A 13,370-nucleotide genomic window follows, 5' to 3' on the forward strand; every position below is an offset into this window, starting at 1 on the left:
TAACCACCATTGTGATCTTTAAGGTTGCTTCATATATTTTTACTGTGCGTCTTTCAATATGTTTTCACCGTCTTTGTGCGACCTGGCAGGGCTGTAGCGCCATGTACAGCATCGGACACATATGTGTGACATCACCAGAACTCTCTGAATTCAAAGCAGTAGTAGTAAGCAATGATTTTAGTAAGCGGGGTTTGTGCTGGCCCACCGTTTCATGGTTGCACTACTTTGCAGCAATTGGCAGGCGGGTAGTTTCACAGTCAAAATACTTCCCTCAACTCAGTGCACGGCATTTCAACATTATTAATTGCTATCACGGATTGTGGAACTACAGCCCATATACTAAGTAATCACGCCCGAGCTGGAGGAAGACAAGCTTCATGAGATTGATTACCAAAGTTTTAGCGTGATTCCATTTCCAACAAGCCCAAGTACTTTACAGGGTGTTTATTTTGATGCTTTGGAGAATTTTTATAAAAAAAGCTATGAGGGCAGCACAGATGTCATTTTTGCAATCGAATTATAGGACCAGGTGGACATCCTCTGGAAGAATGAAACTACAAGTTGACTAATTACATAAAATTCATTAATTAACTTTTTAATTAGGAGATTCTGGGCAAAAGCGCGAAAGCAGAATGAGAGACTATGCTTGTTAAAAGCCATTCCGCGTCTAGCAAATCCTGAAACACGCACGTGCGTTAAAATATCCATCCAACGCAGGGAGCACAGCGCTCATTTCATGTCAGGGGCCACGTGATTTCGAGCGATGGAGATGATTGGAGTTGGCCGATATGCTGGCCAGATAAACCGCTTTCCGGCCCTGATAAGCCTTCGTCGGCGTAGATGATGCGCTCTGAGGCGCGGTTCTTTTTTTTTTTATCATTTGCATACCAAAGTCTAGCGATGAATATTTCACGGCACGCGCTCTTTTCTGTATTTTTAAAATATAGAATGGCCTTGAACGAGGATTGGCTCCTATTCTGCTATCTCGCTTTTGTCCAAAATTCCCTCATTAAAGAGTTAATTAATGGATTTTAGGTATTTACTCATCTTGTACTGACATACTCTCTTCCAGATGATGTCCGCATGGCCGTATAACTCAATTGGAAAAACGGCATCTGTGATGCTCTCATAGCCTTTTAGAAAATGCTGTAAAGGATCAAAAATAAAGGCCCTGTATTTTTGTTCGATCAACAAGCAGATCATTGCAAACTTCGGACACAGAAACAATGGACAAAAATCTGGGGGTGTTACCAGGTAAATAGGGACATTTGGTCACTTGACCTATATAGGTGCACTTTATCAGGGTACGAGACTTTTGTGTAGTGAAGCATGAAATATGTGTGTTTCTACATTCCAAAAGTAATTCGCTCTCATTCAGTTCAGGTAAGCTTGGGCCATGCATTGCAATGTTGGTTTCGTGAACAGGTGATATGAACAATGATATGAGGAACATGTTTCGTGAAATACTGGTTGTTTGATGTGTTATCACCCATGTGTGCTTAAATAATGATTTCATACTTTTTTGTTCGATGCTCAAAATCACCATGCACCTGCCTTTCCAACATACTGTTCAAAACTGTGTTATGTACTATGAAGCTGCAATGGTTTCAGCACAAAAATATGCATGCATTTCAATTTAAATTTGACATCCAGGTAGGATGTTGTTAGGAAGTCCCAGTGACATACTGCTCGGACATCCCACTGGATAAAATTCGGATATTTTTAAAGATATCTTCCATGACAAAGTCATTTCAAGACATTTTTAGGACATCCATGAGGGACCAGGACCTCAGGATCATGCCAGGATGTCCTTAGGACTTCGGTGGTTCGCTGGGCTTGGGCCTCATCAGCAGTACGCAGGCAGGAAACGTTTGAGCGGATGGCGTCAGAAGCTCACGTAATACGTGTCACCGGTGTCACATTACAAAAAAAGTCCAACCTCCCTGTCTCTCGCCATTTCAAATAACCACCCGGCAGTGCATATCTATGCTTGTATGTAAACCGCCTAGTGCACACCAGTTGTATTGGGAAGTATTGAAGTCGGCACAGATGCAAAAATGGCGAAAGAAGTCGGCCCTGGCTTGAAAATGTGAGAGGGTAAGCGCGCACGCAACCCTCCCGCCGCGCGCCGCCCACCGGTAAGCGCAAGGACAACCCTCCACCCTCGCGCCGCCCGCCGGGCGCGGGAAAAAATACGCAAGTGAAGTCGGCCCAGACGCGACGGTGTCGCTAACCTGGTGGCAATGTGTGTGAATCTCACCCAATGTATACTACTAATACGGAAGTTGAGGAAAGCACCCGAACTTCCGGTGTGGACTTTCCCCCAATAAACGTCGCCCCTGCGTTTCACGTCATACACTAAGGAAACCCAATGCATTATAGCTAGACTTTTACACAGATCGGACGATTTGAGGGTTGAAAGCGAAACCGCTTTTCGGCTCCTCGTTTAGAGTAGTTGGCGGCTCAGCAGAGATGAAACGTTTCAAGTGTAACTTAGAGGCACCATGTAGGTTCGTTATCGATACAAGCAAAGATATTTACCAGGTTCTGGTCAGAGACCATAATTCATTCTAAAGTTGTGTACATTTATCTGGTGCTGATGTTGCCTGGGCCGAGAGAGTACGGCTTAGATAAAGTGGACTTGCGCTTGATGCATATCATTAGTAACAAAGCGGCCCACGGAACAGTTTTGGGCAGACGCCATCATCCTTTCAACGGACCATGCAACTCGCAGGCGTGAAACATTCCCTCATCGACGGACATGAAACATAGACGGGTGTCTAGTGAACTTGAACGGAATATTCAACAAATTTGCTTCACCACGGCATCCTCGAGCAATGCGCACGCGAAGCGAGCTGCCGGCAAGGTGGTGGCAGCAAAGAACGACACGTGACATCAATGCTGGCGCATGCGCAGTACAATCAATTTGGGTGTACCCTGTTACCCACTCAGAATAATAAAACTTAATAAATCCACGCTAAGAAACCCACTCTTCAAACTCAAACCCTTTGAAATCCACGCTGTCAAAATAAATCACATTGGGTCTATGCAGTCCGTGTTAAGCACGGTTTCACGTGAGAAAATCAGTGTTCAAGAGGGTCACACTCCAGAATAACGAGTCTTTATTCAATTCTGTGTCGCATTCAGCATGTATCTCTCAATTATTCATTAATTTAATCGAGTTATAGGCGTAAATAACTACGCGTATGAATACTAGGAAAACAACGCTTCAGCGGTTCGCCTACCATTGGGAACGAGGCTATCTGAGAAAATGGAGTAACGACGGAGCTGTATGGTTCGTATGGTGTTGCGGATGTGCTGCATAAAAAGGACAATCATTGCAAGCTCTAATAAAGCATCTGTTTCTTCTGTCGATTTCGTCAGGTGTTTTTCAGACGTGTAACGACTTGGTGTGCTAACACGTGTGCAACTCATGAAGGAATTCATAGGTTAAGTGACATTCATGCAGTCGTAGCTGTTTTGGACAGGAAATCGGGCAGTGAAAAACGTTCAGGATGAGCAACATATAAAGTGTACCGCAAAACTGCTGTGTCAACCATTTGTTACGACGGTAATCACGTAAACATCATGTAAACGTCTCTTGCTTTCCTCGGCCTCAGCCTACGAAGAACCGCTAATGTTATGTTTGATAAAAGTCGTTCAGCAAGGTAAAGCTGTGCCGGGGACACCGTCATAGGAGGGAGGTGTTTAATTAGATCACAGTGAAAGGTAGCAAAGGACTGTTACTGGTCTTGTAGAAAGCAGGTCTCGTTGACCAACAGATCAATGGATTGTACAAATTGTCTTCCTGTGAATGGAAAACTGACATTTTCTTCCCTACTATACTAAGAAATTTTGACCCAGAGCTTGGTTTCTGCATGCCAGAAAACACTTCTCGCCAAGATGGTGCACTGTGACTCAATGGGGGACTTACAGCTCAGTGGCATTACCGCCTGAGGCAAGTTGACTGGCTCAGATGCTGTCACTGCTGTGCTGTAGAAGACCCAAAGCATATTCTTCGTCACTGTCCACACTATCAAGCTTTCCAAGCTGCCATTTTCGGATCCCTTAAAGAGACAGTCGCATCGACCACAGATCGATTCCGAAACCACAGTGAAATGAGATCACCCGTCGTTGACTGACCATTACTCCGAAAGTCCCATCCCGATCGACGGAATACTTTTTGCATAATTCGTGTGTAAGCGGCGCTACAGCAGACGACGGATGTGGGCGTCAAGCGGAACTTCCTGCTGAGAACCTTTAGCAACGTCACAAGGAATCTGACCAATAAGAACGCGGCGAGCCAGAGGAGTCCCCGCGGCATGCAGCTTGCATGTGCAAGGTCAGGGAGACGAAGGCGAAGGCACATACGGAGATGGCGGACTCGGAACGCGGATTGCCTTTACTAATAGCTCCCGTGACGAATATACATGTTTGATGACGGCCTATATTCGACGGATCCGCTTCCTCTGCAAGTCACTGGTGATGTACGTGCCGCAGCTGCGTTAGCGCAACAGAACGAGCCTCAGGACCACTGCTTTAGGTACGTTCGTGATCGGAGTGCTCAATACTTGATCCCGTGAGATTCACTACGACGCAAAAAACAATCCAAGTGTTTGTGTGGCGTCTGTGCTTCCCAGGAACCCGATGAGTAGCTATATGCTGCAGTGCTGGTGAAGTGGCAGAGTTGTGCAATGACGGCGAAGTACAGTGTAAGCACGCATCACACTTTCTTCCCAGTTCTCTGTCTTCGGCCAGAACTTCTGGTGGTGTATCCACCGCAGTATTGCAGCACGATCACAGTCTTCGCCTATTGTACCCACGATAGATAGGCACGTTGAGCCATCCTTATTTTCGTAGTTGTCGTCGTTGTTTGCACACACGACGAATGCCCCATGAAAGTTACGAAGGCTCTAACCAACTGTGCAACTCAAGGGCCTGGTTAGAATTAGAATGATTGTCAGGAAATTACTGTTCTACGTGTTTAGGAAAGTGTCCTTTCTTTTTACAGCTACGTCAGGTTCACTGCTTATTGTGTGTTTACAAGCTGAGTTTGTAGATTCCTTGGACCGAGAAACAAGACGACAGATACCTGGGTGTATCGTCCGCGTGACCCGCCAACGTTTTTCCATCCCGGTCCTATCAGGGCTATCATCTTTAGTGTGCCTCATTTCCTGTTCACACCTACACCACAACAGACTTGTGTAGTTTCCAATTGAGAAGTGAGAAACAGAATCTGTGTTACCACAGTAATCCCGAGAAGCGCAAAGAAATATGCAGGAGCAATAAACTACCTGGCCATAAATGACAGTTATACTTTTAATGGTAGTGTAATGCTTCTTATCGTTGGCATAGCATGTGAGGGATATAACCCGTCAAATAATTTCAGGTAATGTTTCATAACTCACTAATGGTACAGTTACACCTCGTTATCATAGTAAGTGATACATCTGTCTGAGAATGTCCACAATTTGTCATTCCCACGGAAGATTGTACTGCCTTGATACAGCAAAACAAATTTTGACACCTGTCATTGATCCATTTTTTTTAGCACCACTGTTTTGAAAACAGCTTTCAAGACTGTAACTTCAGAGATCTTCGGCAGAGCATTACCTCTTGTCTATGTATTATAATAATTATTATAATGACAGGCAATAAGCTACGCAAATGTGAATAAATATTTGTGTTGACTAAGTGTTGACCATTCAAGAGCCATTGCACAAGTCCACATCCAACTCTTCATGCACAGATATTTATTATTTGCTATGCACAGACAGTTATCAGTGTGCACCACACTGGCAATGTACCTCGGGATCTGAAGCGGGGACAAACAGCTTCGTAAGTACTTCAATTGCAATGAAAATCTAGCATTGTGTGTTCCTTGCATTTCTGGACGGTTTCATGAACTTCGGGTAATTAACATGGGGTAGACGAGTTCCACCTTCATACCTTTTCCAAACGCACAATCAGTAGTTCACCGAGAACCTCAAGCATAGAGGGGTGTTGCAAAAAAAAAAAAGGGGGGGGGGGGTCTCCGGTTACATTATAACAGTGGTGCACAGGAAAAAAAGACGGGGTGTTGTGGGGGATCTCGATCGATCTCTCCGCACAATCAGGTGCGAAATTTTGGAAGGGTGAGTGCATCTTGAAAGACCGTCATGGCTCAGACCCCACAACTCGAATAATGCACCTCCCTTTTACGGTAAGAGGCCTCTTACTATCTACGGCATATCCTATCAAAGCTCACAGGACAGCAAATTTGACCAATGCTTATGTGACAGTGGCTCGTAGAACATGCAGCTTTTCTGTTGAATTGGCTAGCCCCTTTAATGTCTGGAGGTAGGTGCATCATTTTACATTTAACCAGCAGTAATGTATAGCATTGCAAAAAAGGAAACAAGGGCTTAATCTCAACGCTGCATCAGCATCATTCATCATCTCACAATAAAGTTGCTGTTGTCAGCCTCTGCACAAACATTTGGGTGGACCTGAAAAGGACCTTTTTCTTCTTCTTTGTTTTTCGTTTCCTTCTTTCAAGTTATTTTGTCTTGGCATGTAGCTGTGAGATGTCAGTAGAAGCCATGAAGTCATTCTCTTTACTTCTTGAACATGGATGAAGAAAGCACTGTTCTGGAAGATCCTAATTTGTCAGAGGCGTAGTAAAGGACTTAGTGTAAAAACAGGTCTCTCAGCAAAATTGTCGTGCAACACGTACATTGTTTGATGCCGTTTCATGGATGGATGGGACTTGGATCAGCAGCACCTGGTCCTTCTATAACGCAGAACGTCAAAAGTGCACCTCAAGTTGGCTACGACAACCGCAAAAACCACCGCCCTACAGCACACAAACAGTTCACAAACAGCGAGATAAAAGGAAACTGGGAAGTGGTTTATGGCGCTTATGTTATGGACAGAGGTACTACTTGTATACAGGGTGTCCCAGAAAACGTGTCATTGAATTATAATAAAAAAACTATGCCACCTAGAATCATGCGGTCAACAGCATTTGTTCTTATTAGGTTTTTGCCACCTCCTAATGGGAATGTCATGTACTCCAAGTTTAATTATGTAAATATTTGCGAACTGAACTCGGAAATTTGCCAAGTAAAGGTCACTTTTTTACCCCACCAATATGAAGAGCGTGCCGAATTCACTCAAATTCATGATAATTCACAGTGATATTCACGAGCTATCCCATCGGGAAAAATAGCCGAATATCATGCTTTTCGGAGCACCGGACCATAGCGCGCGATGACTTTTTGAGCGCAATCGCTGTCAGTGCGACGAAAGGAGGTTCCGAAGCCAGCCCACAGAGTGATAGTAGAAAAAAGTAACAGTTCCTAAACTGGGAGAGGGAAAGCTTTATCCCAGCGAAAGTCGGACGTGATAAGCCGTGCCTGTTTTATCTCCCTCTGCGACGTCGGGGAGGGCTGGGTTTCCAACCTCCTTTCGTCGGACTGACAAAGATCGCGCTGAAAAATTCATCGCGCGCTATTCTGTGCGACCTCCGTAGAGCATGATGTCCGGCTATTTTTTTCCGATGGGATAGCTTCTGAATATCCCTGTCAATTCTCATTAATTTGACTAAATTAGACATGCTCTTCACATTGGTGGGGTAAAAAAGTGACCTTTACTAGGCAAATTTCCGACTTAAGCTCGCAAAAATTTACATAATTAAACTTGCGTTACACGACATTCATATGAGGAGGTGGCAAAAACTCAGTAAGAACAAATGCCATTGACCGCATGACTCTAGGTGGTGTAGTTTTTTTATTAAAATTCAATGACACGTTTTCTGGGACACCCTGTATAGTGCCTGTTTCTAACACCAGCACACAAATAGCGTCAGTTCCTCCTTTTAGTGATCGGGGTTCATAGCTTGCGAATTGTTCTGTGTAAACACATTATTTAAGTAATATACCTACCACTTGCGCTTGACCCTGTCGAGCTGCCTGCAGCTGTAATGCACATGAAAACCAATCATGTCTGCCACCTTCGACAAAAGGAGACCAAAATCACAGGTTCAGTAACAGGGAAAGTTTCATGATAACGCGTGCGACAACGAGAAAAGCCAATCACGTTCATATAAATGACATCATGTTCTTTTACTTGTTTATTGTATTTTATTTATCTAATTATTAATCATAGGTTAGGGGATACGTTATGTTGTACCGATTTCGTCTTTTGCTGCTAAGTTACCCGCGCGCAAGAATGACAGATCCGATTGGGAAACTACATAGACATTGTGACTTACTGTCGAAGTTGCTGGCTCCCTTTGTTCGTGGAACACTGTCGGAACGGCGTCAAGTTTCAGCTCTTTTCTTTTTTGTGTCAATCCAAGTTGCACTTGCATGATGTTCTCATCCAGGTACACATTATTGGTCAAATGCGAGGAGCATCCACGGACAGCATGAACACTCCTTGCTTCATCTGGATACCCGCTAGTGATGTAGCTGCTTCCAACTTTCGCTTCGTCTGGGGTCTGGCTGTAGCTGTAACCTATAGGCGTGCGAAACCAAACATCGAGGTTTTCGAAGGAAGTTTTCCTGGAGTCAGGAACGCTGCGTCGGTTTCCAAACGACATCTCACGCGAAGGATGCAAGCGTAGAGATTCTCCCAATTCACAAAGAGTATCCGCGTCACTAGAAAGTGTCACATGTGAATACGGGCGACGTGCAGGAAAAAGCAAAGCAGCCCCAGACTTGGCGGCAGACGACAGCGTCCTTCACCGCGTCGTCACGCGATGTTGTTGGCGCTGGCGCTTTCGAGGATGAAAACGAAACCGGATCTTTTAAATTGGATTTCTCGTCACCCGGGCGGTTTTGGAAGGAGAAAATTTGGCAAATAGCTCGTGGTAGTGTACCGAACACATTGGTATTGGATTCGTAACCTTGGTTCCGATTGCGACAGTCCCTTTACTACTCTGGTCTCCTGCCTCTCTCCATAAAATTGGTTGGCCTATGCCTAAATCGAGCCCACGAGTGCCTGCCCTCAAAGCTCTTGTGAAAATTTTGGACTTCATGGGACATTATTTCCTTCCTCACACCAGCAGCAGCTATGGGGTAGAGTATCGCCCATGTCAATGAAACTCCCTGTCCATCTCAAAATAATGTTGATGTCGGAACGATTAACTCCATTTCTTATAAACGTTACTGTAGTGGATGACGTATCGACAAAGAGCACGCGCCATGCGCATCAGCTGTGCCCCAGCTGATAGAACAGCTGACCGTGCAGTCGTGGCCTAGCCATGACAGAATAAACATGTTCCTACCCGGACTTTGGTAGACTCTTACAATTTGGCGACGAGCGAGCAACAACCTTCTGTCGACGACCTTGGAGCATGGCTACCGGTGGAGCTACAGGAGACCAGGTGGAGGGCCGTTTCACTGGTACTGCTGCTCTTCGTTTTGAGAGGCCGGGAGTCTTTGATTCCGAGAAGGATGAGTGGAAATTTTACTGCATCCGATTCAGAGCAGCCCTGCAAGTAGTTCGCGTCACATCGGAAACCGACGAACGGAGTCTTTTGATTTCTTCTCTGGATGCTGCGGTTTTCAAGCGCCTGTATCACCTTCTTCAACTGAGGAACTAAATCCTTAAATCGGACGTCCGTAATGGACGTCCGATTTAAGGATTTAGTGACGGCGCTGGATGAGCATTTTGCTCCGAAGAGATTCAAGGAGTTTGAAAGGGCCAAGCTTTTTTCGTGTCGACAGGAAGAGAACGAACCCGTAAAGGATTTCCTCAATCGCCTTCGTGCAATTGTAGTAGCTTGTGAATACGAGACTGAGACTGACATCCGCTAGTGTTCCCTGCTGACAGCTTTCATAGTCGGTCTTCGAGATCAGCGCATTCGGGCGAAGCTGGTACTGGAGAAAAACCTTACCGTTGACATAGCACTACGACTTGCCGAAAGCAGCCTAGCAGGTGAAGCTGGATCTCGTGACCTGGACACCTCATTCGCCGGAAACGTTGGAGAGGTTTTTCTACCACCAAAACAGAATACAGTTAAGTGCTTTCGTTGTGGGAACCACAACCATGACGCTGGTAACTGTCGGTTCCGCAATGAGTCGTGTCACGAATGTGGCAAGCGAGGGCACATCGCCAGTATGTGCCAGCAAAGAGGGCGTACATCGCAGAAGCCAAGGAACAAATCTGCTTCAGCGAGAAAAGTCCAATCTGTCACGATCTCTAATGTCTTCTCCGTGGACGAGAATGACGGAAGATTCATTACATGCCGGATATCGGGCTACAAGGTTTCTCATCAGGTCGATACAGGGTCCAAAGCAACGCTGTTGAACAAAGCGACTTGGGAAATGCTAGGTATGCCAGAACTTCTGCCAGTGCAGCACCGCCTGCAGTGCTTCAATCAAAAACCGTTCAACGTCCTTGGAAGAGCACAACTGAATGTCTGCTGGAAGGAACACAGTTTTAAGTTGGAAGCAATTTTCACTGAAGCTAATGCGATCAACATCTTGGGCAGAACTTGGATATCCGCTCTTCGGCTCGACTTGAACAAGCTGTTCGTTTGCGTCACGGAAAGTTCCCCGGTCTTGGGAAGTAGCCTCCAAGAACTGGTGACGAAGTACCCAGCTGTATTCCGAGACGGTCTGGGAAGATATACAAAAACGAAAGTTCACCTTGAGCTCAAACCTGACAGCCAGCCCAAGTTCTTCAAAGCACGGCCAATACCATTCTCTATCCGTACGGCTGTAGAACGCGATCTAGAGCGACAGGTGGCTAATGGAGTGCTATCCCCGATTGAAACGTCCTCTTGGACTACGCCCATCGTAGTTGTCCCCAAGCCAAACGGCGCAGTTCGCGTATGCGGTGACTTCAGCGTGACGGTAAATCCGCAGCTAGACATTGCACAGTACCCTCTTCCGCGTCCAGAAGAGTTGTTTGCTAAGCTGAATGGAGGGGTCATCTTCTCGAAGCTCGACCTATCAGAAGATACCTTCAGATGGAGCAAGACGACGATGCAAAGGTATTAGTCGTCAACACCCACAAAGGACTTTTTCAATTTCATCGAATGCCTTTTGGCATAGCTTCCGCACCTGCCATATTCCAGAGAACGATGGAGCAAGTTACTGCTGGTCTGGACTATGTAGCATGTTACTTGGATGACATCATCGTCACTGGAACTACGTTAGAGCACCATCTTTCCAACCTAGCGAAGGTTTTCCAGTGTCTCAGTGATTTTGGTTTCACTCTAAAGAAAGAAAAATGCGCCTTCTTCAAGCAAGAAGTCGAGTACCTGGGCCAAATCGTTTCAAAGGAAGGTTTTCGACCATCGCCCAAGAAGATTTCAGCTATACTGAATATGCCCGAACCACGTAACGTTTCGGAACTACGAGCGCTATTGGGCATGATTCAGCACTATAACCGGTACATACCTGGATTGGCAGACATCTGCTCACCATTTCACGAGTTGCTCCGTAAAGAGTCTCGCTGGTGCTGGTCTTCCGAATGCGTCGAAGCTTTTGAGACGGTGAAGCTCAAATTATCAGCGCCCGAGTCCTTAGCGCACTACGATCCAGCAAAACCACTGTTTCTTGCTACTGACGCATCATCCGAAGGATTGGGGGCAGTCATCTTTCATAGGATTGATGGCAAGGAGCGTCCCATCGCCCGCGCTTCCAAAACGCTCACCTCTGCCGAGAAAAAGTACGCTCAAATTGAGCGAGAAGCGCTTGCCATCATCTTCGGCGTCAAGAAGTTCCATGAGTACTTGTGGGGACGAAGGTTCACTCTGTACACGGACCACAAGCCTTTGACAACCATCTTTGGTCCGTACAAGGGGATACCGGTAACGACCGCCAATCGTTTACAGAGGTGGGCCCTCATCCTAATGAGTTACTCATACGACATTATCTACAAGCCAACGACAGACATTGGAAATGCTGACGGCTTGTCACGCATAGCAGTAGGGCCGGATCCGCTATTCGACAAGTTGATCCAGGAGGAAGTCAACCACGTTGATGTTCCGCCGTCTCATCTTGCCGATATCAGTTTCCCTATCTCTGCTGATGACATTGCCAAGGAAACAGCTAGCGATCCTCTCTTTTCACGCCTATACCGGTACATTCTGGAAGGATGGCCTTCTCATGTACCTCCGGATGCTGAACCGTTTGCTGCCCGACAAACTGAGCTCACAGTGCTTAGCGACTGTATCGTCTGGGGGATGCGAACGGCGACTCCGAAGAAGTTCAGGTCTAAGGTCCTAGATGTCTTGCATTCCGGTCACACCGGCCAGACGAAGATGAAGATGCTTGCCCGGTCTTACGTGTGGTGGCCGAAGATAGACAAGGACATTGAGACCTTATGCCGTACTTGTGAAGAATGTGCAGAGTTCAGTGAACAAAAGTGGCCTGTTCCTCTCCACCAATGGGAGCCTCCAGCTGGACCATGGGTTCGCGTTCATTGTGACTTCGCTGAATTCAAACATCAGCATTTCCTCATCACTATCGACGCCTACAGCAAATGGCCTGAGGTGGCGTACATGCCGACAACTTCTGCCTCCGCCACCACGACATCGCTGCAAGACATCTTCGTCCGCCAAGGGTTTCCTGAGCAGCTGGTTACAGACAATGGACCACAATTCACCAGCCAGACCTTCAAGGATTTTGTAACACAGCATGGCATTCAACACGTTCTTACACCGCCTTACCACTCAAAGTCAAACGGACAAGCAGAAAACTTCGTCCGTACATTTAAGTCCGCCTTGCGGAGGGGAGGAACAACCAAGGACGGAATTCAGAAGTTCCTGACGCAGTACCGCGTCACTACACATGCAACGACAGCAAAATCTCCATCTATGCTCCACATGGGAAGGCAAATCAGAACGGGTATTGACCTCTTGCGACCCGCCTTAGACACACACCGCCTGCATGCTGCGACCAGGCAGAAACGGAATTACGACCGGAGTGCGCAGGACAGACTTTTTTTTAGGTTGGCCAACCAGTTTGGGCTGCTGATCCGATGGACAGGCGACACTGGGTTAAGGGATTCATAACCGGTAAAGTGGGCACGGTCATCTACGAGGTCCAATTCGCTAGTGGCCGGCAACGCAGAGTTCATGCCAACCACTTGAAGGCTCGCCTGACAGCCGATAGCTCCGAACCGTCACAGACCCTTCCCTGGCCGGAGTCAGAGACGTCATTGGCACCAGCCCCACCTACACAAGAGCACGGCGACCCTCCCAGACCACCACCGGCACGCTATCCCAGAGGAGACCGGAGACAGCCGTCCCGCTACGTTCCGTCTTGAGGGGAGGAATGTAGTGGATGACGCATCGACAAAGAGCACGCGCCATGCTCATCAGCTGTGCCCCAGCTGATAGAACAGCTGACCGTGCAGTCGTGGCCTAGCCA

The 13,370-nt window shown here is 46.7% G+C and overlaps 2 protein-coding genes across 2 annotated transcripts; both read left to right on the top strand.

Annotated features, from left to right (window-relative positions):
• Positions 1-10,322: 10,322 nt before the first annotated feature.
• LOC135369106 (uncharacterized protein K02A2.6-like) lies at positions 10,323-10,991 on the top strand. Its single transcript, XM_064602771.1, has one exon. It carries the CDS (start codon positions 10,323-10,325, stop codon positions 10,989-10,991), a length of 669 nt encoding a protein of 222 aa, XP_064458841.1.
• An 83-nt stretch (positions 10,992-11,074) lies between these two features.
• On the top strand, positions 11,075-13,012 carry LOC135369107 (uncharacterized protein K02A2.6-like). The gene has a single exon (XM_064602772.1). The coding sequence runs from the start codon at positions 11,075-11,077 to the stop codon at positions 13,010-13,012; it is 1,938 nt and encodes a 645-aa protein (XP_064458842.1).
• Positions 13,013-13,370: the final 358 nt, after the last annotated feature.

Source organism: Ornithodoros turicata, chromosome 9 (genome assembly GCF_037126465.1).
Source record: "Ornithodoros turicata isolate Travis chromosome 9, ASM3712646v1, whole genome shotgun sequence".
NCBI classification, from domain to species: Eukaryota; Metazoa; Arthropoda; class Arachnida; order Ixodida; family Argasidae; genus Ornithodoros; species Ornithodoros turicata.